General features: G+C 44.1%; 1 protein-coding gene across 1 annotated transcript in view; it reads right to left on the minus strand.

The window, feature by feature from the left end:
• Window positions 1–25716, minus strand: part of LOC122551758 (high affinity cGMP-specific 3',5'-cyclic phosphodiesterase 9A) — a 112348-nt gene that overhangs the window by 49868 nt on the left and 36764 nt on the right. The window contains exons 2-5 of the mRNA XM_043694198.2: window positions 19631–19792; window positions 16265–16316; window positions 6783–6885; window positions 2640–2782 (exon numbers count right to left, since the gene is read on the minus strand). Of these exons, the coding sequence (XP_043550133.1) occupies window positions 2640–2782; window positions 6783–6885; window positions 16265–16316; window positions 19631–19792 (460 nt within the window). The remainder of the gene's footprint in view (window positions 1–2639; window positions 2783–6782; window positions 6886–16264; window positions 16317–19630; window positions 19793–25716) is intronic.

Below are 25716 nucleotides of genomic sequence, written 5' to 3' on the forward strand. Positions count from 1 at the left end.
CCAGCCTATTTAACCTCTCCTTCTAGTTCAAATCCTCCAAACCTGGCAAGATCCATGTAAATCTTTTCGGGTCCCTTTCAAGTTTCACAATAACTTCTGATAGAAAGGAGACCAGAATTGCACACAATATTCCAAAAGTAGCCTAACCACTGTCCTGTACAGCCGCAACATGACCTCCCAACTCCTGTACTCAATACTCTGACTGATAAAGGAAACCATACCAAACGCCTTCTTCACTATCCTATCTACGTGCGACTCCACTTTCAAGGAGCTATGAACCTGCACTCCTTGTTCAGCAACACTCCCCAGGGCATTACCATTACCATGCTTGCGAACAAATTTGATGATTTCATGGAATCATAGAATTCCCTACAGTGTGGAAGCAGGTCATTCGGCCTATTGAGTCTACACTGCCTCTCCTAAGCACATTTTACCCCGACCCACCCTTCTACTCTATCCCAGTCACCCTGCATTCCCCCGCAGCTAATCCACCTAGTCTGCACATCCCTGGGCACTGTGGGCAATTTAACATGGACAATCCACCTAACCTGCACATCTTTGGACTCTGGGATATCAAATGTCAATGTTGTATCAAAACAAAAATTTATTTTTGCCAGCACCATCACTCTTTAGGAATGGTTAATACACAGGAGGTCACTCAAACTGACAAGTTTGTGTCTGATCTTGCAACAGCAATTTAGTCAATTCCCTATTGAAACCCACAATTAAAGCTGCCTCCATTATTCTATGAGGCAGTGCATCCCATATCACAAGTGTTCACTGAATTATAAAAAATCCTTAAGCTGCCTTTGGTTCTTTTATCAATCACCTCATATTGATATTCTATGTTTCTTAAAGTTTCAGTCAATTGAGATTATCCTCTAGACCAACTCTCTCCAGACACTTTAGGATTTTAAATACCTCTACCAAATCTCTTTTCAAGTATTTTTTCTTGAAGGAGAATAACCCCAGCTTCTTTATCCCGTCTAAGTAACTGGATTTTCTTATTCCCTGGAACCAGTCTCATAAATCTCTTCCTAACTCTCTTTACTGCTTTCACATTCTTTGTAAAGTGTGAGGCTAGAGTTGGATTTAATACTCCAGGTGTGGCCAAAAAAACTAATGTTTTAAGATCATTGCCTTTGCATTCTGTAACTCAGGATTTTGCAATGTCTTTATAATTGCTTTCTCAATCTGCCCTTCCACCTTTAATGATTTATATTCATATACCCCAGCGCCTCTGCTCCTGTACCCTGTTTAGAATTGTATACTTTGGTTGATATTTCCTCATTCTTTCTACCATAATGCATCATCTTATATATCTCTTAATGTTAAATATCATCAGCTAGATTTTTACCCATTCTACCAGCTTGTCTATGACAGTCGATATGGAAGACCAGAAGACAAAATAGAGAGCTAGAACTGCCAGATATAGCTCAGACTTTCATATCAGGAATTGTTACCATCTAGTTTCTCTCTGCTGCCTGGGAAAGTAACATCCTGTATATAATTGAGGCATGAATAAGTAACAGTGAGATGTTAATATTTGCAAATAAACCCCTTTCTGCTCACTGGTGAGACTCTCATCTCGCATTAAAGTCTTAGGTGGAAAATCAGACTTTTTTTCTCAGTATCACCATTTTTCCAAATTCACCATATTTTCCCAAATGACTCACCACTGCCCAATTGTTCAAGGTTGTGAAGATTCCACTGATGGTATTTCTTCAGCTTCTATTTTACTGACATTTGGAAATCCACAAATGTATTACCCTCACCACACCTCTTGGTTACCTCATCAAAAATCTTAATCAAGTTAGTTAAATATAAACTGCATTTAGAATAATTGCATTTAGAAACTGCATTTAGGAAAAATGCTGACTTTTCTTAATTATTACTTGTACTTCCAAGTGATTTGTAGTATTTGTTCCAGGATTATTATTTCTGAAATGATAATCCCACCACCTAGGTTAGACCGTTTGGCTTGTAATTGCTTGGTTAATCCTCACACTGTTTGTTGAACAAGGGTATAATATTCACAATTATCAGGTCTCTTGGCAATACCACTATATCTGCAAGGAATAAAGATTTTGCAAATTTCCTCAGAATCCTTGGAGCATCCCATCTGGTGACTTATCGAGTGTACCATCCTTTTTAATTCATCCTTTTTATCCAATTTTAGCCCATTATTCTTTAAAAATATGACTCTGCCACAATCTTCTTCCTTGGTAAAGACAGTTGGCAAGTATTCATATAGTATCTCTGTCATTGTTTCTATGTCCAGGTGTGGATCCCCTTTCCTAACTGGGCCCACTCCTCCTCTCTCTTCCCTTCTTCTTATTTCTATGTTTTTAAAAGCTTTTCAGATTCCCTTAGCTGCCAATCTCTTCTTCTATATTAACTTTGCCTCTTTTGTTCCTTGTTCACATCTGCATGTCCTGCTCATTTTTTTCCATAATGGACCAAATAGATCGCATCAGGAAGGCATCTCACTGCCACCTTTCCGAGGGCAATTCGACACGCAAAATAAATGCGTGTCCAATGAACAAAGTCCATACCTCAAAAGAATAAAAAGAAATGTAGAAGAGGGTTTAGTTGGTGCATAGTTTCACCACAGTGAGTTTCCTCACAATGTATGTTACCTCATCTGCAGGTAATTTTCCATTACTTGCTGGCACTCTTCTTTTGTTTTCCTTAATGAGCGTTTGTGATAGAAGGGTGACGGCTTGTTCGTTCCATTTGACAGCTCTTTAAATAACCCTAGCCAGCTGAGGTGTTCAACGCTCTAGGAACATTAAAGAAATTTAATAAGGACGAAGTAAAGAACATGCATTCGCAGCTAGCAAAGAACAAACAATGTTAGTTACTAATCATAATTCCACTGGCTGACAGACCTTCTTATGGGCTTTAGCCCTGGAACATGTGATAATTAGAAAGACATTTCAGTGTTAAGAAATCAGGAACTTGTGTTACCGGAAGAAGGCAAGAGAATGGATAGTGGAGCAGACTTAATAGACTGAATGGCCAAATTCTACCCCTATATCTTGTGGTCTTCTGGTGTGAACAGGACAGAGAACTGTATATCTCCTGAATCAATGAATTGAAGAATTTCTAATTAAATGTGCAAAGTGTGAACCAGGAAGTTAAAATTACAATAGTTCATTCAATGTCACATCATGCACAGAAAGTACAATGGAAATTATGCAGGTATAGCAAGTGATAAAGAAAGTAAATTAAATTTGTTGGTAACTACAAGAAGAAAGGAATAAATGGCCTTGAAGCTATATAGGGCCTTGGAGAGACCCCATCCAGAATACTGTGCACAGTTTTGATTGCCTTACTTGAAAGAGAATATAATTGCATCAGAGGCAATTCAGAGAAGATTCATTCAACTAATTTCTGGGTTAAAAAGCTTACCTTATGAAGAAAGTTTGAACATGTTGGCCTCTATCCATTGGATTTTAGAAACGCAAGATCTGATCTTATTGAAACATACATGATAGGACGGATACTGAAAGCTTGGTTCCTTTAGCGAGGGACAGAACTTAGGTATAAGAGGTCTCCTTTTTAAGATGGTAATATGAAGAATTCTTATTCTCAAAGGGTTGTTAATTTGTAGAATTCCTTTCTTCAGAATACAGAGAAGGTTGGGTCATTCAACTTATTCAGGACTGAGTTAAATTGATTCTCAATAGACAAGGGACTCAAGAGTTAGAGAGGTGGTCACCTGGGTGGAGTTATTGAACTTGTTGAATGTACAGCAGGCTCTAAGGGCTGAATGACCGATAAAAGTAGTACAAAAATGTGATTTTTTAGTTCTTAAACGTCTTCAGCAATTATTAAAATCTGAAGAAATGAATGTCCACATTTCAAATGTAATGCCTAATCCTTGAGACTCTGTCTGACTTATTGAAAACACCTTCCACTTTTAAATGTTTACTTACACTTCTATGGCATAAAGACCTTATCTTTTTTATTTTTCTGTACTTCTGTGGACTGAACTGGGAAAAGAACAGGTTTTTTTTGAAAAAAGACAAGGATTGTTGAAAGATTGTTGCACTTTTTAAAAGCAAGTAACCTGACAGTCATTGTAAGTGCTATTTACACAGCTGCTTGGTCAAGCAGTAGTTGGAAGCCTGGTTTACAGATGATCCAAGGGATGCCTACAAATGGAGCTTTGGTAGGTAACAAGTAGCAGATTGGTCTGTGTATTAGTGATCAATTATCGATGATAAAAGTGCTTGGCCCCCAGATAAATGAACAATTTGGGGATGAGAATGACATAAAAGCTGGCTGACCTCTGCAGGAGAAGGAGATGTTTATGGTCTACGGTGAAAAGCATCTCAAACCTGAAAATAGTTGTTTCCTTTTGCCCCTCTGCCATTGCTGTAAGCTATAAGCTGTAGCTCTTAGCCAGAAAACCAGAGACTTCATTAAAAAAAGTGAACCAGCCCACCCTGTACCTTCTACAACCAAGTGAAACCATCTAGAGAAGGAGAATCATGGTGCAGCACATCTAACAAGCCCAAAGAACCATTTCAGTGGACCTTGTTAACAAGAGCTGTTGAAAGGCCTTCCCAGTCTTTCCGGCCACCCATAATGTCTGTGTCTGTATATATGTCTGTAGTAAAGGGGGAGTTTATAGGGGAGTAAAGCTTTAACAAGCTGAGTTATATGTCAATGGTTCAAAATTGTTTACCAATAGTTAGATTCTACTTATTTGTAGGAAAAAGTTATTCTTGTTAAGTATAGAACACTAATCTGTATTTTCTGTCATATTAGGTCAGGTAAATTGCAGAATTTTGTGTACTATTCAAAATATTTAACTTTTGTGATAATTCCAGGAATTGACTTCCATTGTGCTACCCAGCGATAACAATAGACAAGCCCCAACTTTATCTGGTGAGCTTACCAAATATCTGTTAGATAATGACCACGGCTTCACTCCTTTTATTCATGTAACTAGTGACTCACTCAATGAGATATACAGTGTAGCAAAATTTGTGCAGATAACTTAGAACACATTTCCTGGTTTTGCATTGAGCTGTATGTGCAAACAAAGGAAATTATGAGTCTGATTTTTACCATAATAATGGTTTATTCTGACAAGCAGACTGGACAGCCTGGCACATGAGGATAGGGGGAGGAGGCCCATTGCATGATGGCTCAGTGATTAGCACTGCTACCTCAGTGCCAGGGACACAGGTTCAATTCCACCCTCAGGCGGAGCCTTTATGGAGTTTGCACATTCTCCCTGTGTCTGCATGGGTTTCCTCTGGGTGTACCGGTTTCCTCCCACAGTCCAAACATATGCAGGTTAGGTGGACTGCCATGCAAAATTACCAAAGGTGTCCAGGATGTGTAGGCTAGGTGGATTTGCCATGGAAAACAAAAAGTGCTGGAAATCACAGCAGGTAAGGCAGCATCTAAGGACAGAGAGAAGCTAGCATTTTGAGTGTAAATGCCTCTTCAACAGAACTGATGTGAAGTCTGGGAAATGGGAAATGCATGGTCACAGGTATAGGATAGAGGAGTGGGATGCTCTTTGGAGCAGTGGTGTAATCTCAATGGACTGAATGGCCTGCTTCCAGATTTTAGGGATTCGATGATTCTACTAAGAAGAGGCGGGGAGAGCTGAGTTGGAGTCAAGGCTGGAACTGAGATTGGGGGTTGCCAAGAGAACTACAGAGAGTGCAGATACTCCTCATGTTACACTAGGAGATCTGGAAGGGCCACTTGCCATGGGGGCAGGTAGTTCTCAACATTCCCCAACAGTTGAGTTTCCCAACAGCTACGAAATCCATGTTAAGTCCAATTAATTCAAATTTGTGGCATGTCAGGATTAGGTTACATAACGTCATCTGCCACTATCTCTGCTGATAGAGTGAATGCAATTGCAATGCTGAATGGGCTGAAGATTTCTCAGGGAAAGATCATTAGATTGGTGTCTCACAGTTGCATTATTTTGAATGATTTGTTGTACAGTGATGTGTATACAGTAATGATGCAAATACTCGAAAAACACTTCCAATTATCCATTTCAACTGTGTGAACTTTCTTATTTTACTACAATTTGTATTCTATTGTTCACTTCTTGCCAAACTCAATACAATAGTTAAAATAGGAAAAAGGAGTGATTAAATGATTAAAGTATTTCAACATTCATTTAATTCATTTGAACTGTAATAATCAGACATGCTGTCCTTTTCTTTGTGATTGTTCTTCTCCTGAAGTGTAAAATGTTTTCAGATTATGTGAGGAACACCATAACTTCTCAAACTAGAATAAACAATGCCATCTTTTAATCATAGAATCTCTACAGTGTGGAAGCAGGCCATTCAGCCCATTGAGTCCACACCAACCCTCCAAGGAGCACCCCAGTGACTGGGCAGATCCATAATCCTGCACTTCCCATGGCCAATCCACCTAACCTGCACATTTTTTGGACTGTGGGAGGAAACTGGAGCACCCGGAAGAAACCCACACAAGCATAGGGAGAATATGTGAACTCCACACAGGACAGCCCGAGGATGGAATCATACCTGGGTCCAAGGTGCTGTGAGGCAACAGTGCTAACCACTGTGCTGGCCTTTTGTCCCAATCTTGGTGCATAATTCATTTCAGAGATTTGACATAATATACACCCATGGAGATACTTAATAAAATATATAAACCAAATAAAATAATGAAATCAAAACACACAAAGGCTCAACATACGGAAAGGAAATGCATTGGCTTGATATAGTGTTTTGACATTAATTGTTCACAAAATTGATTTATCTTACTTCAAGTTTCTCCCGAAATGATTCTACCCGATTTCTCATCTCATACATGATCGATGGCATGTCTGTAGATGCAACCAGAATTTTTTTCTCTAATGTCTGTAACCTAGGGACAAAATGTTTTGCACACATTTAAATGTTGTTGCATATCTACTCATTGCATCATTTCCTTCAGACTGATTCTGAGGCTGAAATCACAGACTCAGCAAAGAAATGGAGAGACACCATTAGTTAAATAGCCAGTCTCCACCAGTGATATCATCTCAAAGGGTCTGAAGGTTGCTTGTCTTTATAGTGCAAGTTTCAAATTTTATTTACAAAAATAAAAGAATATATATTTAATTGTAAAGTAAAATATTTGTGGGTGCTAGAAATTTGAATTAAGAATAGAAAGCACTGGAAATAATCAGTAGGCCTGGCAGCAACTGTGGAGAGAGAAACAAAGCTTTCAGGTTAAGGTTCTGAAGAAAGAACTTCTGAAATATTAGGTGAAAAGTTATGGGCACCTAAGTGACATGTGCTACAGTGTAACTTGTTTCGAGATATGACCATCCTTAGCCTCTTCCGTTGCCACAACGAACCAAACCGTAAATCATAGTGGCAACACCTCATCTTCCACCTGGGCAGCCTACAGCTGGAGGACTCAACATTGAGTTGTCCAATTTCAAATAACCTCCCTTCCCAACCCCCGATTCCCTTCCCAGCCCCTCCACCTCCCTTCCACCCCTCCCAACCACCTACCGGATCCATTCCTTCCATTGACCAACCAGGTAATATGCCCTACCTATCTTCACCTTTCCCCACTTCACCACCCTGCCCCTTTATTTGCAGCTCCCCCTATACCCACCCCCAGTCCTGAAGAAGGGTTGCACATGAAACATCGACTTCTCCACCTCCTGATGCTGACTGGCTTGCTGTGTACTTCTGGCCTCCTGCCTGTCTACAGTGTAATTTGTGGCAGAATCAGACAAGAAGCATCAACGTTGATCTCCATGTCAAAAGCATCTCAGTACAGCTTTTTTGACAAGTGATGTGGCAAGTTCCTTGGTTGTCAGCAATGGGTTACAATGGGCAGAGTTCATAGCTTTATTATTGCTGAAACTTGCCTCATTAATATTCAGATTCCTATCTTTATAATAGGCAAGACATCAATAATTCTCTGTTGGGAGTCACAGCCAGTACATGGCAAATTCAGTCACTGGGCAACAACAGCCATGGGCACACCATCGATGCACCCCACATCCATGGACGTTGGCAGCCTACATGTACCAGCCTCTGAGAAACATTATATCACATCTGCAATCCATATACAGAGCACTCCTGCACCTCAATGCTTGCAATTACCAGTGTAGTGCTGCAGCGAGGATAGTGTGCACCCCAGACCACACATCCGCTCATGGACTGGATAAGGCTGTACCTCTGGGCTTCATCACTTGCTCTCTTAGTGCTCTCTTACTTTGAACCTATCTGGATGCTCACAACATCACTGCCTTGCATTGCTTTGCCGTATCTATTTGCCCTGCAGCCTGAGATTCCAAGCTCTTATTACTTCGAATCATACAGTGCAGAAGAGGCCCTTTGGCCCACAGAGCCTGTGCTGTCAAAAATACACTAGTCCCACGTTTGCACACCAGGCCCAAACTGTTGAGTGCTATGACGCTACAAGTGTTCATCCAAGGATATTTTAAATGCGATGAGTCACCCACATGAACCATCCTCCCAGGCAGTGCATTGTAGACCCCACCATCCTCTTGGTGAAAAGCTCTTTCCTCAAATCCCCTCCAAACTTCCTGCCTTTCATTTTCAAATAATGCCTCCTCCTTCCTGACCTTTTGACTAAGAGAAGCAGCTGCTTTCTATTCATCCTGTCCATGCCCCTCATAATCTTACGTACCTTAATCAGGTTCACCCTCTTCCCTCCAGAGAAATCAACCTGAGCTCATCCAGCCTTCTAGTTCCATCCCAGATGGCCCCTATGTCAAAGACCACAATTACCCTTCCCACTCGATCAACAATGCCCTCCAGCACATCTCTTCCACTTCCTGCACCCCCACCCTTGAACCCCACCCCTCCAACCGCAACAAGGATAGAATCCCCTGGCCCTCACCTTCCACTATGGAAAAAGTGACGACTGCAGATGCTGGAGACCAGAGTTGAAAAATGTGTTGCTGGAAAAACACAGCAGGCCAGGCAGCATCCGAGGAGCAGGAGAATCGACGTTTTGGGCATAAGCCCCGAAGAAGGGCTTATGCCTGAATCATTGATTCTCCTGCTCCTCAGATGCTGCCTGGCCTGCTGTGTTTTTCCAGCACCACATTTTTCAACTCACCTTCTACCATACCAACGTCCAGATACAGCTCATTATCCTCTGCTATTTCCGTCACCTACAGTCAGAGCCCACCACCAGGGATATATTTCCCTTGCCACCCCTTTCAGCATCCCACAGAGACCATTCTCTCTGTGACTCTCTCGTTAGGTCCACGCCTCCGCTAGGCACCTTCCCTTGCCACCACAAGAGGTGTAAAACCTGTGCCCACACCTGCCCCCTCACCTCCATCCAAGGCCCCATAGGATCCTTCCACATCCAGCAGAGATTTTCCCTCACATGCAAACACCTAATCTACTGCACCCCAGCACTCAACTCTCGACCTCATCTACGTTATCTGTTGCTCTCAATGTGGTCTCCTCTACATTGGGGAAACAGGACGCCAACTCGTGGAACATCTCAGAGAACAACTCTGGGACACACTCACCAAAAAACCCCACTGCCCTGTGGCCGATCACTTCAACTCCCCCTTCCCACTCCACCAAAGACATGCAAGTCCGGGTCTCCTCCACTGCCAAATCCAAGCCACCTGATGACTGGAGGAAGAATGCCTCACCTTCCACCTTGGGACCCTCCAACCACGTGGTACCAATGTTGATTTCACCAATTTCCTCATTTCCCGTCCCCTCACCTCATCACAGATCCAACCCTCCACCCTCTTGAACCATCCTTGAATTTTGGGTGGCATGGTGGCACAGTGGTATGCATTGCTGCCTCACAGCGCCTGAGACCCGGGTTCAATTCCCGCCTCAGGCGACTGTGCGGAGTTTGCATGTTCTCCCCGTGTCTGCGTGGGTTTCCTCTGGGTGCTCCGGTTTCCCCCCACAGTCCAAAGATGTGCAAGTTAGGTGAATTGGCCATGCTAAATTGCCCGTAGTGTTAGGTTTGGGGTATGGGTGGGTTGCGCTTCGGCGGGTTGGTGTGGACTTGTTGGGCCGAAGGGCCTGTTTCCACACTGTAATGTAATCTAATCTAATCTAATCCTCCTTCCCACCTATCTGCTCCACCCTTCCCTCTGACCTATCACCATCAACCTCCACCTGAACCTACCTATCGTCTTCCCAGCTACCTTACCCCCAGCCCCATGCTCCCTCCTATTTATCTCTCAGCACCCTTCCCACCCTACCCCACCTCCCATATTCCTGATGAAGGGCATCCACCTGAAACATCAACTCCCCTGCTCCCCAGCTGCCTGACCATCTGTGCTTTTCTAGCACCACACTTTTCAACTCTGATCTCCAGCATCTGCACTCCTCACTTTCTCCTAGCCTCCTAATTCTGTCTTGCCTTGTTGTTTTACACAAATCCAGAAAGCTAATTGGAGGTTGTCAGCAGAGCTCAGTGAGGTCAAGGGAGACAGCCTTGGGTCAGGAAATGTCGACACAGTGAGTCAAAGGCAACCTCCAATATCAGTCTGAGGGCTTGGACTTGATTAACCAGTCAGGAGGGCAATCAGGGTCAAGGTCCTCTCCTCATCAGTGGTGAGGAAGCAAATGTCAGGTGGTCTATCACCCGTCTTGACTCTTTCTGCCATTTGTTTCCTCACCACTTATGATGTTGGGGCTGCTTTCTCCTGGAATGAGGGAGAAAAACAGGTATTACAGGAGATGGACATGGATGTTACAGCTATTACTCTTGGTACAGGAGGCAATGTAACTGAACTGAGTGATTGGGCAGCACAGAGGACATGCAGGATTAGTGCTATCAAGAGTTGAGAGTTGGGTGACAGCACATGGGGAAGATGCTGTAGACAATAGTGGGAGTGGCAGAGCATGAGCCTTGTTGGGAGGTGGGTACAGCAGCAGAGATAGATTGAGTGTGAGGTATCAGAGAGAAGATGGTGGCATTAATGTTACATTGCTGTGTATTGCTCCAGACTGCTGATACTGCACTGACCTGGGTGACCAACTCAGACAGGCCAGCAGGGTTGATTGCTATGGTTTCTACTGTGGACACTGGGGAAAGGGGAGGCTCTGCATCTATACCACCAGCAGGACCTCCTGATCCTTGCCAACAAAGCAGGATGCCAGTATTCTCCTGTCTGCCATGACTGGGATAAGTGTCAAGAAGCAACAGTCAGGAAGGCACAATAATGCCTCTTCTTCATCAGGCAGCGGAGGAAATTCGGCACATCCAAAAAGACCCTCACCAACTTTTACAGATGCACCATTGAAAGCATACAGTCCCGGTGCATAACAACCTGGTATGGCAACTGCTGTGCCCAGGACTATAAGAAACTACAGAAGGTTGTGTGCACAGGTCTAACCAACATGGTAGCCAACCTCCCATCAATGGACTCCATTTATGTACCTTGTTGTCACAGAAAGGCTGCCATCCACAGCAGTAATGGTCTCCTACAACCTCTTCCACTAGGCCGAAGATAGAGAAGTTTGAACATACACATCAGCGGGTTCAGGAACAACTTATTCCCTGATGTTATTAGACTGATGAATGGAGTATCTAACTTCAAATAATGCTGATCTTGTTAATGTTGATCTTGTCTAATGCAAGTCTTGTGCAGTGTTCCCTGTATGCCTTACTCTGTCCAAGTTTTTTTCACCCTATGATCTGTATGTCCTTGCTTACATGATCTGCCTGTACTGCTCGCAAACAAAGCTTTTCGTTGTACTTTGGTACATATGACAATAAATAGATAAAATAAAATCAAACAATGCAGAGCATTGCTTGATTGGGCACACAATCAAGTTTTAAAAATAGCACAGGCGCAAGGGATGCTAGGCTCTTTCAGCCTGTATCCAAGGAGCAGCAAGTAAACTTAAAATATAAGCCACAGCCATTCATTTAACCTGGGGCAGGGTTTGTAGAGGAATAAGACGGTGTTATTTTCTGGGTCTGCAGATTGTGAAGGAGCAAAAATAGCCTTTGCAGCAATATGTACTTCTTATCAGATGTGGGAGTTTAGAGAGAGTTTAAGGGTTACTGCGGATTATATCTGCCATAAATGCTGTTGGATGCGAATCTTATCAGATCGAGTGGATCGGTTGGAGAGACAGATACAAGTGATGAGGAAGTTGCAACAGCAACAGTATGTGATGGATGGCAGTTATAGGAAGGTGGGGGGAAGACTCAGATACAGTCACATAGATGCGTTAACTCCAGGAAGGGTGAGAGAGGTCGGCATCTAGGGCAGGAGTCTTTTGTGGATATACCCATTTCAAACAGGTATGCTGTTTTTGAAAATGTAGGGGGTGATGGATTCTCAGGGGAATGTAGCACGAACAGCCAAGTTTCTGGTATTGAGACTGGCTCTAATGCAACCCCGGGTACGTCGGCTTCCAAGAGATCTGTAGTCTGAGGTACAGACAGATGTTTCTGTGGCCAGCAGAGAAAAAGCAGAATGGTTTGTTGTTTCCCGAGTGCCAGGATCAAGGATGTCTCAGAGAGGGTGCAGAATGTTCTCATGGGGGAGAGGGGCCAGCAGGAGGTCATTGTCCACATTGGAACCAACGACGTTGGAAGGGAAAAGGTTGAGACTCTGAAGGGAGATTACAGAGAGTTAGGTAAAAATTTTAAAAGGAGGTCCTCAAGGGTAGTAATGTCTGGATTACTCCCAGTGCTACGAGCTAGTGAGGGCAGGAATAGGAGGATAGAATAGATGAATGCATGGCTGAGGAGCTGGTGTATGGGAGAAGGATTCACATTTTTGGATCATAGGAATCTCTTTTGGAGTGGAAGTAGAATGGATTGCACCTAAATTGGAAGGGGACTAATATACTGGCAGGGAAATTTGCGAGAACTGCTGGGAGGATTTAAACTAGTAAGGTGGGGGGTGGACCCAGGGAGACAGTGAGGAAAGAGATCGATCTGAGATGGGTACAGCTGAGAACAGAAGTGAGTCAAACAGTCAGGGCAGGCAGGGACAAGTTAGGACTAATAAATTAAACTGCATTTATTTCAATGCAAGGGGCCTAACAGAAAAGGCAGATGAACTCAGGGCATGGTTAGGAACATGGGACTGGGATATCACAGCAATTACGGAAACATGACTCAGGGATGGGCAGGACTGGCAGCTTAATGTTCCAAGATACAAATGCTATAGGAAGGATAGAAAGGGAGGCAAGAGAGGAGGGGGAGTGGCATTTTTGATAAGGAATAGCAATACAGCTGTGCTGAGGGAAGATATTCCTGGAAATACATCCAGGGAAGTTATTTGGGTGGAACTGAGAAATAAGAAAGGGATGATCACCTTATTGGGATTGTGTTATAGACCCCCCATAGTCAGAGGGAAATTGAGAAATAAATCTGTAAGGAGATCTCAGGTATCTGTAAGAATAATAGGGTAGTTATGGCAGGGGATTTTAACTTTCCAAACATAGACTGGGACTGCCATAGTGTTAAAGGTTTAGATGGAGAAGAATTTCTTAAGTGTGTACAAGACAACTTTCTGATTCAGTATGTGTTGTACCTACTAGAGAAGGTGAAAAACTTGACCTACTCTTGGGAAATAAGGCAGGGCAGGTGACTGAGGTGTCAGTGGGGGAGCACTTTGGGGCCAGCGACCATAATTCTATTTGTTTTAAAATAGTGATGGAAAAGGATGGAGCAGATCTAAAAGTTGAAGTTCTAAATTGGAGAAAGGCCAATTTTGAAAGTATTAGGCAAGAACTTTCAAAAGCTGATTAGAGACAGATGTTCGCAGGTAAAGGGACGGCTGGAAAACGGGAAGCCTTCAGAAATGAGATAACAAGAATCCAGAGAAAGTATATTCCTGTCAGGGTGAAAGGGAAGGCTGGTAGGTATAGGGAATGCTGAATGACTAAAGAAATTGAGGGCTTGGTTAAGAAAAAGAAGGAAGCATATGTCAGGTATAGACAGGATAGGTGAGTGAATCCTTAGAAGAGTATAAAGAAAGTTGGAGCATACTTAAGAGGGAGATCAGGAGAGCAAAACGGGGACATGAGATAGCTTTGGCAAGTAGAATTAAGGAGAATCCAAAGGGTTTTTACAAATATATTAAGGACAAAAGGGTAACTAGGGAGAGAATAGGACCCCTCAAAGATCAGCAAGGTGGCCTTTGTGTGGAGCCACAGAAAATGGGGGAGATACTAAATGAATATTTTGCATCAGTATCTACTGTGGAAAAAGATATGGAAGACATAGACTGTAGGGATATAGATGGTGACATCTTGCAAAATGTCCAGATTACAGAGGAGGAAGTGCTGGATGTCTTGAAACGGTTAAAAGTGGATAAATCCCCAGGACCTGATCAGGTGTACCTGAGAACTCTGTGGGAAGCTAGAGAAGTGATTGCTGGGCGTCTTGCTGAGATATTTGTATCATCGATAGTCACAGGTGAGGTGCTGGAAGACTGGAGGTTGGCAAACGTGGTTCCACTGTTTAAGAAGGGTGGTAAAGACAAGCCAGGGAACTATAGACCAGTGAGCCTGACCTCGGTGGTGGGCAAGTTGTTAGAGGGAATCCTGAGGGAGAGAGTGTACATGTATTTGAAAAGGCAAGGACTGATTCGGGATAGTCAACATGGCTTTGTGCGTGGGAAATCATGTCTCACAAACTTGATTGAGTTTTTTGAAGAAGTAACAAAGAAGATTAATGAGGGCAGAGCAGTAGATGTGATTTATATGGACTTCAGTAAGGCATTCGACAAGGGTCCCCATGGGAGACTGATTAGCAAGGTTAGATCTCACGGAATACAGGGAGAACTAGCCATTTGGATACAGGACTGGCTTAAAGGTAGGAGACAGAGGGTGGTGGTGGAGGGTTGTTTTTCATACTGGAGGCCTGTGGCCAGTGGAGTGCCACAAGGATCGGTGCTGGGTCCTCTACTTTTTGTCATTTACATAAATGATTTGGATGCGAGCATAAGAGGTACAGTTACTAAGTTTGCAGATGACACCAAAATTGGAGGTGTAGTGGACAGCGAAAGGGGTTATCTCAGATTACAACAGGATCTTGACCAGATGTGCCAATGGGCTGAGAAGTGGCAGATGGAGTTTAATTCAGATAAATGCGAGGTGCTGCATTTGGGAAAGCAAATCTTAGCAGGACTTATACACTTATTGGTAAGGTCCTAGGGAGTGTTGCTGAACAAAGAGCCCTTGGAGTGCAGGTTCGTAGCTCCTTAAAAGTGGAGTCGCAGGTAGATAGGATAGTGAAGGCGGCGTTTGGTTTGCTTTCCTTTATTGGTCAGAGTATTGAGTACAGGAGTTGGAAGTCATGTTGCGGCTATACAGGACATTGGTTAGGCCACTGTTGGAATATTGCATGCAATTCTGGTCTCCTTCCTATCGGAAAAATGTTGTGAAACTTGAAAGGGTTCAGAAAAGATTTACAAGGATGTTGCCAGGGTTGGAGGATCTGAGCTACAGGGAGAAGCTGAACAGGCTGGGGCTGTTTTCCCTGGAGCTTGGGAGGCTGAGGGGTGACCTTTTTGGGGTTTACAAAATTATGAGGGGCATGGATAGGATAAATAGACAAAGTCTTTCCCTGGGGTCGGGGAGTCCAGAACTAGAGGGTATAGGTTTAGGGTGAGAGGGGAAAGATATAAAAGAGACCTAAGGGGCAACGTTTTCATGCAAAGGGTGGTACGTGTATGGAATGAGCTGCCAGAGGATGTGGTGGAGGCTGGTACAATTGCAACATTTAAGAGGCATTTGGATGGGTATATGAATAGGAAGGGTTTGGAGGGATATGGGCCGGGTGCTGGCAGGTGGGACTAGATTGGGTTGGGATATCTTGTCGGCATGGACGGGTTGGACCGAAGGGTCTGTTTCCATGCTGTACATCTCTATGACTATGACTCTAAGTGATTCTGGAAATGGCATGTTGTAAGATGGGGCTAGAATCAGACACCAGAGGGATGGGGTAGGTAGTAAAATGTGGTGAGAAATCTCCCTTGGTCTTGTGGCAAGAATCCTTGTGGTAAATAATGCAACTTGCACCTATCCAAAAAAAAATCAGTCATCAAGTCTGTTTCTCTCTTCACAGATCCTCCCAGACCAATTGAATACATTCAGCATTTTCTGATTTTTATTACAGAATGCTGCCTGGATCTTTAAAATGCTTAAATAGTTTTAGTCATTTTTTTTACAGAGCTTCTGCCAATGTTATTCGCACATGGAAAGAAATGTTGGCAGGTATTAAAAATGTATGTTTCAAATTGCAGATTTGATGGACGAACCTTTTCTCCATAGCTGACAGATCAAATCCCAAAGCTGTTGCCAGTTCAGAACCTGTATGTAGAGAATAAGATTAATTAATCACGTAAATGTTCTGTCAGAAAATGATCACTGTAGTCGGAGAGAGAGTTCTCCCAATATCATAGGAACATTGGGATGCACGAAAAGTAGAAGGAGGAAACCAGTTGCCTTCTTAAACCCATTCCATTATGCAATAGGATCATGGCTGATCTGCCACCTAACTCTATGTACCCTCCTTTGCTCCACAATCTTTATTACCTTTGGTTAACAAAATAATGTATCACCTCGTGAGGCAGGGAAATGTCTGCAGGAAAACACACCAGCTCAGTGAACGAATCTACGACCTTAAAAAATGTATCAATCTCAGATTTCAAATTAATTGCCATTTGCGGAAGATTCCACATTTTTGCTTCCCAGTGCACAGTGTCCTCTGTCATGGAGCTACTTGGGATGAACCTTGATCAAAACACTGTACCTCTCTACAGACACATTTGCAAGGACATAGTTCACAAAGAGACAGACAACTATCTTGTCCCCACCATGTTGACTTCAGACACAACATGAGGAGGGTTTAAGACTCTGGGCATGTCGGAAGAATGTGACAGGATGGGCCTTGTTTGTAAATTCTGGAGATAAGACATTCTGCCAAATAGCTTTGACAGTTAGCAAGTTTTGAGAAGATTTGTAGCTCAGGTTGATGTAAGTTTGGTCACTGAGCTGGAAGGTTCCAGCTTGGACAGTCTGCTCAGGAAACAAATCACCAGGATCAAACTGCTCCATTTCCTGCAGGGCCTCAAACACTAACTGGAGCCTAATGGATGTGTAGGTCAAAGGTGTTTTTTTTTCCTCGCAAACCTTTCCATGGTGGAAAGATGATCAGGTGTGGACCAGTTGCTCAGAGCATTGTGTGGCAACGTGATCAGACCCATCATTCACAACTCGGGGGAAAGGTAGAAAGGCAGCATTGAATGGAACTTGGTGTTTGTGCACTGAGGGTTAATGCACAGTTGTGGAGGGTTTTCGTTTCCTTGAAGACCATGAAGAATGTCAAACATACCACAATGTTCCTGAAGGACACATTAAAGTATTCAATGCAGATTACATCTGACACATAATAAATGTCTTGCTTCAAATCTACATAACACCGAGAGGATCTCCTCAATGAAGGAAACGCAGACAATCAACAGTCACTACTTTTCAAAGCAAGTTTATTTTGTTACTCCCTTACATGCTACATTATTGGTTCTAGTCATCTCCATCTTGATCATCACCTCCAGGTAACTAATGGATGCCACTCACAGGCAGCTCAAGTGCTCTCAGCAGATGATCAAGAATCTTCCACTTCCCAGTGTCCTGCGAGATGGACGCCACCTCATTGGAACACTAGGTTAATTAGCACAGAAAGCATCCACCAAGGGATTGTACTCTCCGATGATTTCAATAGAACATTTACAGAAGGAAAGGTTATCAAACCTACAACGGACGATGTTGCGTAAAGAGCTTTTGCATTCACGATAATTTTCATACTCTTAGTGTGTAAAACTCCACTGTGTTCAAGGATTGTTGCAAATAGTGGGTCAGAAAGTAAGTGGGATTACTGGTGCACCTGGAAAGGCTTTGCGAAAAGAATTTCTCATCAAATCATTGCCATACAACTGGTTGGCGTTACCAAATCAATGCACATGTTTCAGACTCCGTGGCACTTCCAGCAAAGTTTCTATCTCTTCCTATATTCTGCAGCAGTGCAGCAAGACGACAGCAGCAGCTAAATGTGACTTGATCCACTGAAGTTCATTTTCTAATTTATAACATAGTAATTTACATTTACATTTACAAAAAAGTAATTTTAAGAAAACTCAATAATTGGTACATTACTGTATCGTGCACAGAAAGATGTGGAGGCTTTGGAGAGGGTACAGAAATGGTTTACCAGGATGTTGCCTGGTTTGGAAGGTATTATCTATGAGGAGAGATTGGACACACTTGGTTTGTTTTCACTTGAATGTTGGAGGCTGAGGGACGACCTAATAGTAGTTTACAAAATTTATTAGAGGCATGAATAGAATGGATAGTCTGAGTCTTTTTTCCTAGGGTAGGAATGACAATTGCTAGGGTACATTGGTTTAAGGTAAAAGGAGATGTGAGAGACAGAGTTTTTACACAAATGTTTATAAGTGCCTGGAACGTGCTGCCAGAGGAAGTGGTGGGGGTAGAGACAACAGCAATGTTTAAGAGGGATCTTGACAGATACACTAATAGACAGGGAATAAGGTATACGAACCGTGTAGAAGCAAAAGTTTATCATTTTAGAAAGGCATCTTGTGTCAGCCCAACTTGCTGTTTTGTACTGTTCTTTGACACTATTATTCCAAATATTTATCACTTTTCAGGAAAGAAGGTCAATGGATATTTTTCTAAATGCTCTTTTTATCAATTTTCTTTTTTTTGCCCTTTCATAGTTACGTCAGTTACTGACTTACACACATTTTTGAGGTTTTTCTTTCCCTTTGACAGCAAAAGCTAGTGTTTAAAGCAATGCTTTAAAATAAACTAAACTCCGGTGCTTGACTCCACAATGTTATTCTGTTATTGCTGAAATGACTTTTACACTGTGCATTGCACAGTTAGTTCCAGTCACCCATCTTGTGTTATGTTTAGTTACTCTGCATTATCCACACTGTGCCATTCTCACCACTGCCCACACAATTAGTGGGCGGCATGGCAGCACGGTGGCACAGTGGTTAGCACTGCTGCCTCGCAGCGCCAGAGACCCGGGTTCAATTCCCGACTCAGGCGACTGACTGTGTGGAGTTTGCACGTTCTCCCCGTGTCTGCGTGGGTTTCCTCCGGGGGCTCCGGTTTCCTCCCACAGTCCAAAGATGTGCAAGTCAGGTGAATTGGCCATGCTAAATTGCCCGTAGTGTTAGGTAAAGGGGTAAATGTAGCGGTATGGGTGGGTTACGCTTCGGCGGGTCGGTGTGGACTTGTTGGGCCGAAGGGCCTGTTTCCACACTGTAAGTAATCTAATCTGTAAGTAATCTAATTGCTTTAAAAATAGACACATTTTGTCAAAGCTTTTCATCTTGCACTCTTCAGGATGATTTGCAAGAATACTAATTTAAGGGAAGAATTAATATTTATACTGGATGAATGGCAAGGAGAATGCACTCTGCTCATACAATATAAATGTTAGTTTTCCCCGTAAATTGGTTTTCTTGCAAATTGTCCTGATGTGTGTAAGATGTAAAGCTTGGACAAAATGTGTCCTTTCTTCAGCAATCCTCAATGGCTATCACCATTAGATTTAACATGTAATGCTCAGACTAAACTAGTGAGATGCTGCTTACCTAAGGAATAAGTCTTACAATCCGCAGCAACAACTTCCAGTTTGTACTGTGTCTGACGAGTATTAGACTCCAGCTTTGGGGAGATGTTTATAATGTTGCCTTTTGTGTTATATAGTTTCAAGATATCGTAAGGACCTGCTTCGGCAGCAGCTCGGAAAACCTCTGGAAAAAATAAAGGAATACATGTTAGTACCAAATCCTTAGAGTAAACTCATGAGTTCAACCAAATCTCTGTCCCACGTACCCTAACCAGCATACACCACTGACTCTGACAAATCCTTGGTTCAAAAATTCTGATCCTTATTTACAAATCCTTTTGTACCGTCAGTCATCCCTGTCTCTGTAACCCTCCCCCAGCCTTGCAAGCATCCAATTCTGGATTTATGTTCATCGTGATTTTATTTGCTCCATCATTAGAACTAATATTACTGCTGTTGTCACAAGTCCGGAAATGAAAAGTTTACCACTTACAGCACCATCTTAGGTATAGAGTACCAAGGTACAATCGTTAGTTACAGAATAGAGAAATGCAGAAAAAGAAAGTTACATTACAGCTAAACACAGTATAAACACATATCAGGAAAACAGGAAGCAAAGTTAAAAAGACAAACATCACAGTCTCTGTCCAAAGGTTCTCTGTGGCAGGCCAGTGCAGGGGGCCACCATGTGTTCTGACCACTAGATGCTGTCACGCTCCACACTGGGTTGCTGTTCGCTGGCGACGCCGTTCTGGGCTGCTGGTCCTCACTGCAGCTGCTGCTATCTCCGCTGACTGCCGAACCTGCTTTGGAGGCTGGAGGTCTGAGGCCAGGCCTGGGTGTTCAGGCTCAAGAGGAGGGAGGAGAGGGGGAGAGGATTCAAGGGTTTGAGTTATAGGGGGAGGCTGAATAGGCTGCAGCTGTTTTCCCTGGACGATCGGAGGCTGAGGGGTGACCTTATAGAGGTTTATAAAATTATGAGGGGCATGGATAGGGTAAATTGACAAGGTCTTTTCCATGGGGTAGGAGAGTCCAGAACTAGAGGGCATAGGTTTAGGGTGAGAGGAAAAAGATGTAAAAGGGACCTAAAGGGCAACTTTTTCACACAAAGGGTGGTGCACGTGTGGAATGAGCTGCCAAAGGAAGTATTGGAGGCTGGTACAACTGCAACCCTTAAAAGGCATTGTAATGGAAAATTAACAAATTTTACATTTACTGTGAAATTTGAAAGAGAATGTTTTCTAAAATTTAATGATGTGCTGAGCTTTGTAAACAGTACTTTGATGAGGTTTGCAGCCAGCTTGTCTCTGTTTGAACTTTGTAAACATTCAACTTGACCTTGCGACAGTTGAATTCAGCGAAAGCTGAAGAACTGTTATGTCCAAGACCAGGGGATGAGAGAATAACAACTTGAGTTTTCCCAGTCTTTGCCCTTGAGAGCGTGATAAGGAACAGTATAAGACGAGTATCTGAATTATGCTCAAGTACCCCTTGCATAAGGCATTTTGTCAAGTACAGAGGGTCCCTTTACAAAGGCCTATAATAACACTTTTCTTTGCTCTTGCTAATAGTTGAGTCAAGTCGGTTTAATTTCCATGACAGTAAGTTTGGGGGCTTGTCCTGGCACCCCGCGACTGGGTAAAATTCTGAGGATTCCCAGGAGGTGCAGGTGCCAGTGCCTTGAAGGTTTATCACTTCATCTCGAGTGCAGAATTGGCCCCTTTGTGTGAGAGGTTGGGGAATCTGTGGACCGCCCCGGCGCGGGGTCCGAACTGAATAGGGTCGGGGTAAGAGTCATGGCTTAAGTAATCCTATATATAGACTCATCCTAAGAGAATAAATGAATCAGGAAGAGGGTTCAGAGAACTCTCGCGCAGTATTTGAGCAAAACTCAAGGGAAAGAATTGCCGTCTCTAGAGTGTTTGAGAGACAGCAAGTTTAAGGGTGGTTTTAGACTTGGAACCACCACTGGGTGAGTTGAATTCGCCAAAGACGTATCAGGTCCGTGGTTTCTTGGTTTACAATGCACCCAATGTGAGAGGGGACCTCCGGAGGTAAAAAGCAAGTCAAAGGGAAAAAGATAACGGTACCGCGAGAGAGAGAGAGGGAGCTGAACACTTTTCCAGTAACACTGAAAATGGGCTCCGGCAAGAGCAAACAAAAAGAGGGTCCACAGAGGAATTGGAATGGCCAACCAAAAATATAGTGCATGTTAAATAATTATGGCCCAGAGTCTGTAAAACAGTTAGAATTGTGGATCAAGCAATGTGGTTTTCTGGAGGGGGGATGTTTTAGTAAAAGGCAGTTGGAAGTATTGAGGTCGAAGTTGAAGGAGAGCGAGAAGGAGAAATGAAAGGGCAAAATAGAACCTGTGAATTGGAGTGCTTATAACATGTGGAAGGCTGAGGCTGATATCAGGGAAAGGAAATCTCAAGTAAAGGATAGATCAAATATGCGTACAAACACTAGTGCACACGCAGACACGTGCGGAAAACAACCTAACAAAGCTGTACAGTGTCTTAAGTCTGTTCCAGATTCTGACCTTGATGACTCCCCTCCGAGACCTGCAGCCCCCCTACGAGATCCGCCTGGCAAAGGTTCCAAGTCAGTGGCCATCGCCTCAGGGTCTGCTGGATCACCGATAGCAAATCGTACCCACAACCAACTGAAGCAAGAAGCTCAAAATGACAACGGCCACTCTAAGATGGAAAGGCATCCAGGGCCTCGTGATCTCCCCACAACGGATGGTGACTCAGACAGTGAAGGGTTTGGCATACGATCATCTAATCAGGTAGTTCTGCAAGCACCAATGATTGAAATTGCAGTCCCAGAAGGGTGCCCAGTGCTGGTCCACCGACCATGGACCATGAAGGATTTGGAAAGTGCCTATGGGCAGTTGCCTGACCCACACAAGGTTGGAGGTAATAAGTTCGCCGAAGAAGTGACAAAGTTCTGTACCGAGTTCCGTCCCACGTCACATGAGATGAGACGTCTTCTGGGACGAAATCTGGGCACCAATGTCACCAAAATCAAGTATAGATGGCCAGCCATAAACGTCCATGCCGATCAACCGACCCGCAAGCGGAAGAGAACAGACACTTTAATGCTTTTGTTGCAGACCTGGCAACCGCCTGTAGGGAGGTATTCCCAGTGTGAATGGACATGATCAAAATTGCAATGTGTAAACAACAGGAAGGTGAGAAAGGGTCCCAGTACCTTACGCGCCTCACTGAAGTTCATAATGCCCATAGTGGACTGAGAACACCCGACAGCATAACAGTGGCAGAAATCACGGCGTATGAAGCACACCTGAGGAACAGCTTCATCAATGGAATGAAAGACGAAATAGCGAAGAAGGTAAAGGACACATGTATTACCTTCGCCTCCACACCACTACCAAAAACCCAAATGGCCTCCTTCTTCAAACCCGCAATTTCCCCTCCGACATGGTCGACGATGCTCTCCACCGCATCTCCTCCACTTCCCGCACCTCCGCCCTTGAACCCCGCCCCTCCAATCGCCACCAGGACAGAACCCCACTGGTCCTCACCTTCCACCCCACCAACCTCTGGATACATCGTATCATCCTCGGTCATTTCCGCCACCTCCAGACCGACCCCACCACCAGGGATATATTTCCCTCCCCACCCCTATCAGCGTTCCAGAGAGACCACTCCCTCCGCGACTCCTTTGTCAGGTCCACACCCCCCACCAACCCAACCTCCACTCCCGGCACCTTCCCCTGCAACCACAAAAATGCAAAACTTGCGCCCACACCTCCCCCCTCACCTCCCTCCAAGGCCCCAATGGATCCTTCCATATCTGTCACAAGTTCACCTGCACCTCCACACACATCATTTACTGCATCCGCTGCACCCGATGTGGTCTCCTCTACATTGGGGAGACAGGCTGCCTACTTGCGGAACGTTTCAGAGAACACCTCTGGGACACCCACACCAACCAACCCAACTGCCCCGGGGCTGAACACTTCAACCCCCCCTCCCACTCAGCCAAGGACATGCAGGTCCTTGGCCTCCTCCATTGCCAGACCCTGACCACACGACGCCTGGAGGAAGAGCACCTCATCTTCCACCTAGGAACCCTCCAACCACACGGGATGAATGTAGATTTCTCCAGCTTCCTCATTTCCCCTCCCCTTACCTTATCTCAGTCCCTACCCCCAGATTCAGCACCGCCCTCTTGACCTGCAATCTTCTTCCCGACCTCTCCGCCCAAACCCCCTCTCCGGCCTATCACCCTCACCTCCTTCCACTTATCATATTCCCAGTGCCCCTCCCCCAAATCCCCTCCCCCCTACCCTTTATCTCAGCCCACTTGGCACACCAGCCTCATTCCTAAAGACGGGCTTATGCCTGAAACGTCGATTCTCCTGCTCCTCGGATGCTGCCTGGCCTGCTGTGTTTTTCCAGCACCACATTTTTCAACTCTGGTCTCCAGCATCTGCAGTCCTCACTTTCTCCTTACCTGGACACGGGAAAGCTGAATTTGATAGAACAGCATGCGATACATACTGAAAAATTGCTTACCTAAGAGAAGGATAAGTGGAAACTAAAGATGGAACAGCAAACACATAAAGCTCAATTTACTCTGATGCAGATGGTTACCCAGCTGTTGGAGGGAGGTGCTGCGGAAAAAGAGAGAGGAAGAGGCGCAGGCAGAGGTAGGTCTGGCAGGTGCTTTATTTGTGGAGCAATGGACCACAGGGTGAAACAGTGCCCACACAGACAGCCTCAACTGGCCCTGGAGGCTGGACAGCAGGGTGACTGACAGGGGAAGGCTGAGGTGGAGGTGGGCAACCCACAGGGTACAGGTGAGCCTCTTTCCTTTATGCTTGACAATGAAGACTCACTTATGCTAATCTCTTCTACTAACCATACGGGCACTGAGACATATCCCACCTCTATATTGAGCGCTGAGATTGCGAAGTGTGGACAATATGTCCAACATAACAACGATGTGTATAAGTCAATGCCTACCTCTATGTTATATGTGGAAGGTACACCAGTTACTTTTTTGGTAGATACAGGGGCAACATATTCAGTCCTTAAATCAAGCCAGTTCAGAGAGTCAACACCAATAAAGATGAGCGGAAGGTTCCTGAACTCAATGGGTGCATCAGGAGTCGTGCTACGAGAGAGATAAATATCACGTCCTTGCAGAGCACGATACCTGTTAAAACCTGAGGCTATAGAAGGAATTACTCCAGTATTTGAATCCCTCCTAAAGGCTGGAGTGATAATCCCCTGTGAGAACTCACCGGTGAGAACCCTCATTTTTCCGGTCAAAAAAGCAAACATTCCAGGTGAACTGGAGGAATGGAGGTTTGTTCACACCTGCAGGCAGTCAATAGTGCTGTTGTCCCGCGCGCCCCAAATGTTCCCAACCCCCTATACTATATTAGCTCAAATTCCACCTGACAGTAAATGGTTCTCTGTTGTGGATTTAGCAAATGCCTTCTTTAGTGTACCGGTGCACCCAGACAGTCAATTCTGGTTCATTTTTTCATTCAAAGGGAAATCATATACGTTCACACGACTTTGCCAAGGTTACTGTGAGTCCCCCAACATATATAATGAGGCTCTACGCAGGAGTCTGGAGACTCTTGTTTTAACCCCAGGATCAGCACTTCTGCAGTATCCTTACTGCTTCCCGAGCAAAAGACAGCACACATATCGGCAGCACGTTGGCTGAGATACAATACCGAGCTATTGGAGATGCTTAACATTACAATAAAGTGATGTTACGTCCTTAACCCTGCTAGCCTTCTCCCTACAGAAGGAGATGGAGACCCACATGATTGTGTCGCTGTAACTAATGAAATTTGGAGCCCCAGACCAGATTTGCAGGATTCACCACTTGTAATTGGAGCCAATCAGGGAGCCCTGGCTGACAGATATAAACAGGGGATTTAGAGAGACTCTGGACTTCAGGGACTGACTCTGAGTTGGCTGGCTACAGCCAGTAGATTGTGCACATGTAAGTAAAGGGGGACTTGGTGATGGGATACTGTCCTCTGTGCAGTTATTTCACATGTGGACTCATTATATCCTTCTCTTCTCAAAAACACAGCTGTCCTATTCCAAAGTC

The sequence above is a fragment of the Chiloscyllium plagiosum genome, unplaced genomic scaffold (assembly GCF_037043375.1).
Source record: "Chiloscyllium plagiosum isolate Xiang-an unplaced genomic scaffold, Cpla_swu_hap1 HiC_scaffold_7, whole genome shotgun sequence".
NCBI lineage: Eukaryota > Metazoa > Chordata > Chondrichthyes > Orectolobiformes > Hemiscylliidae > Chiloscyllium > Chiloscyllium plagiosum.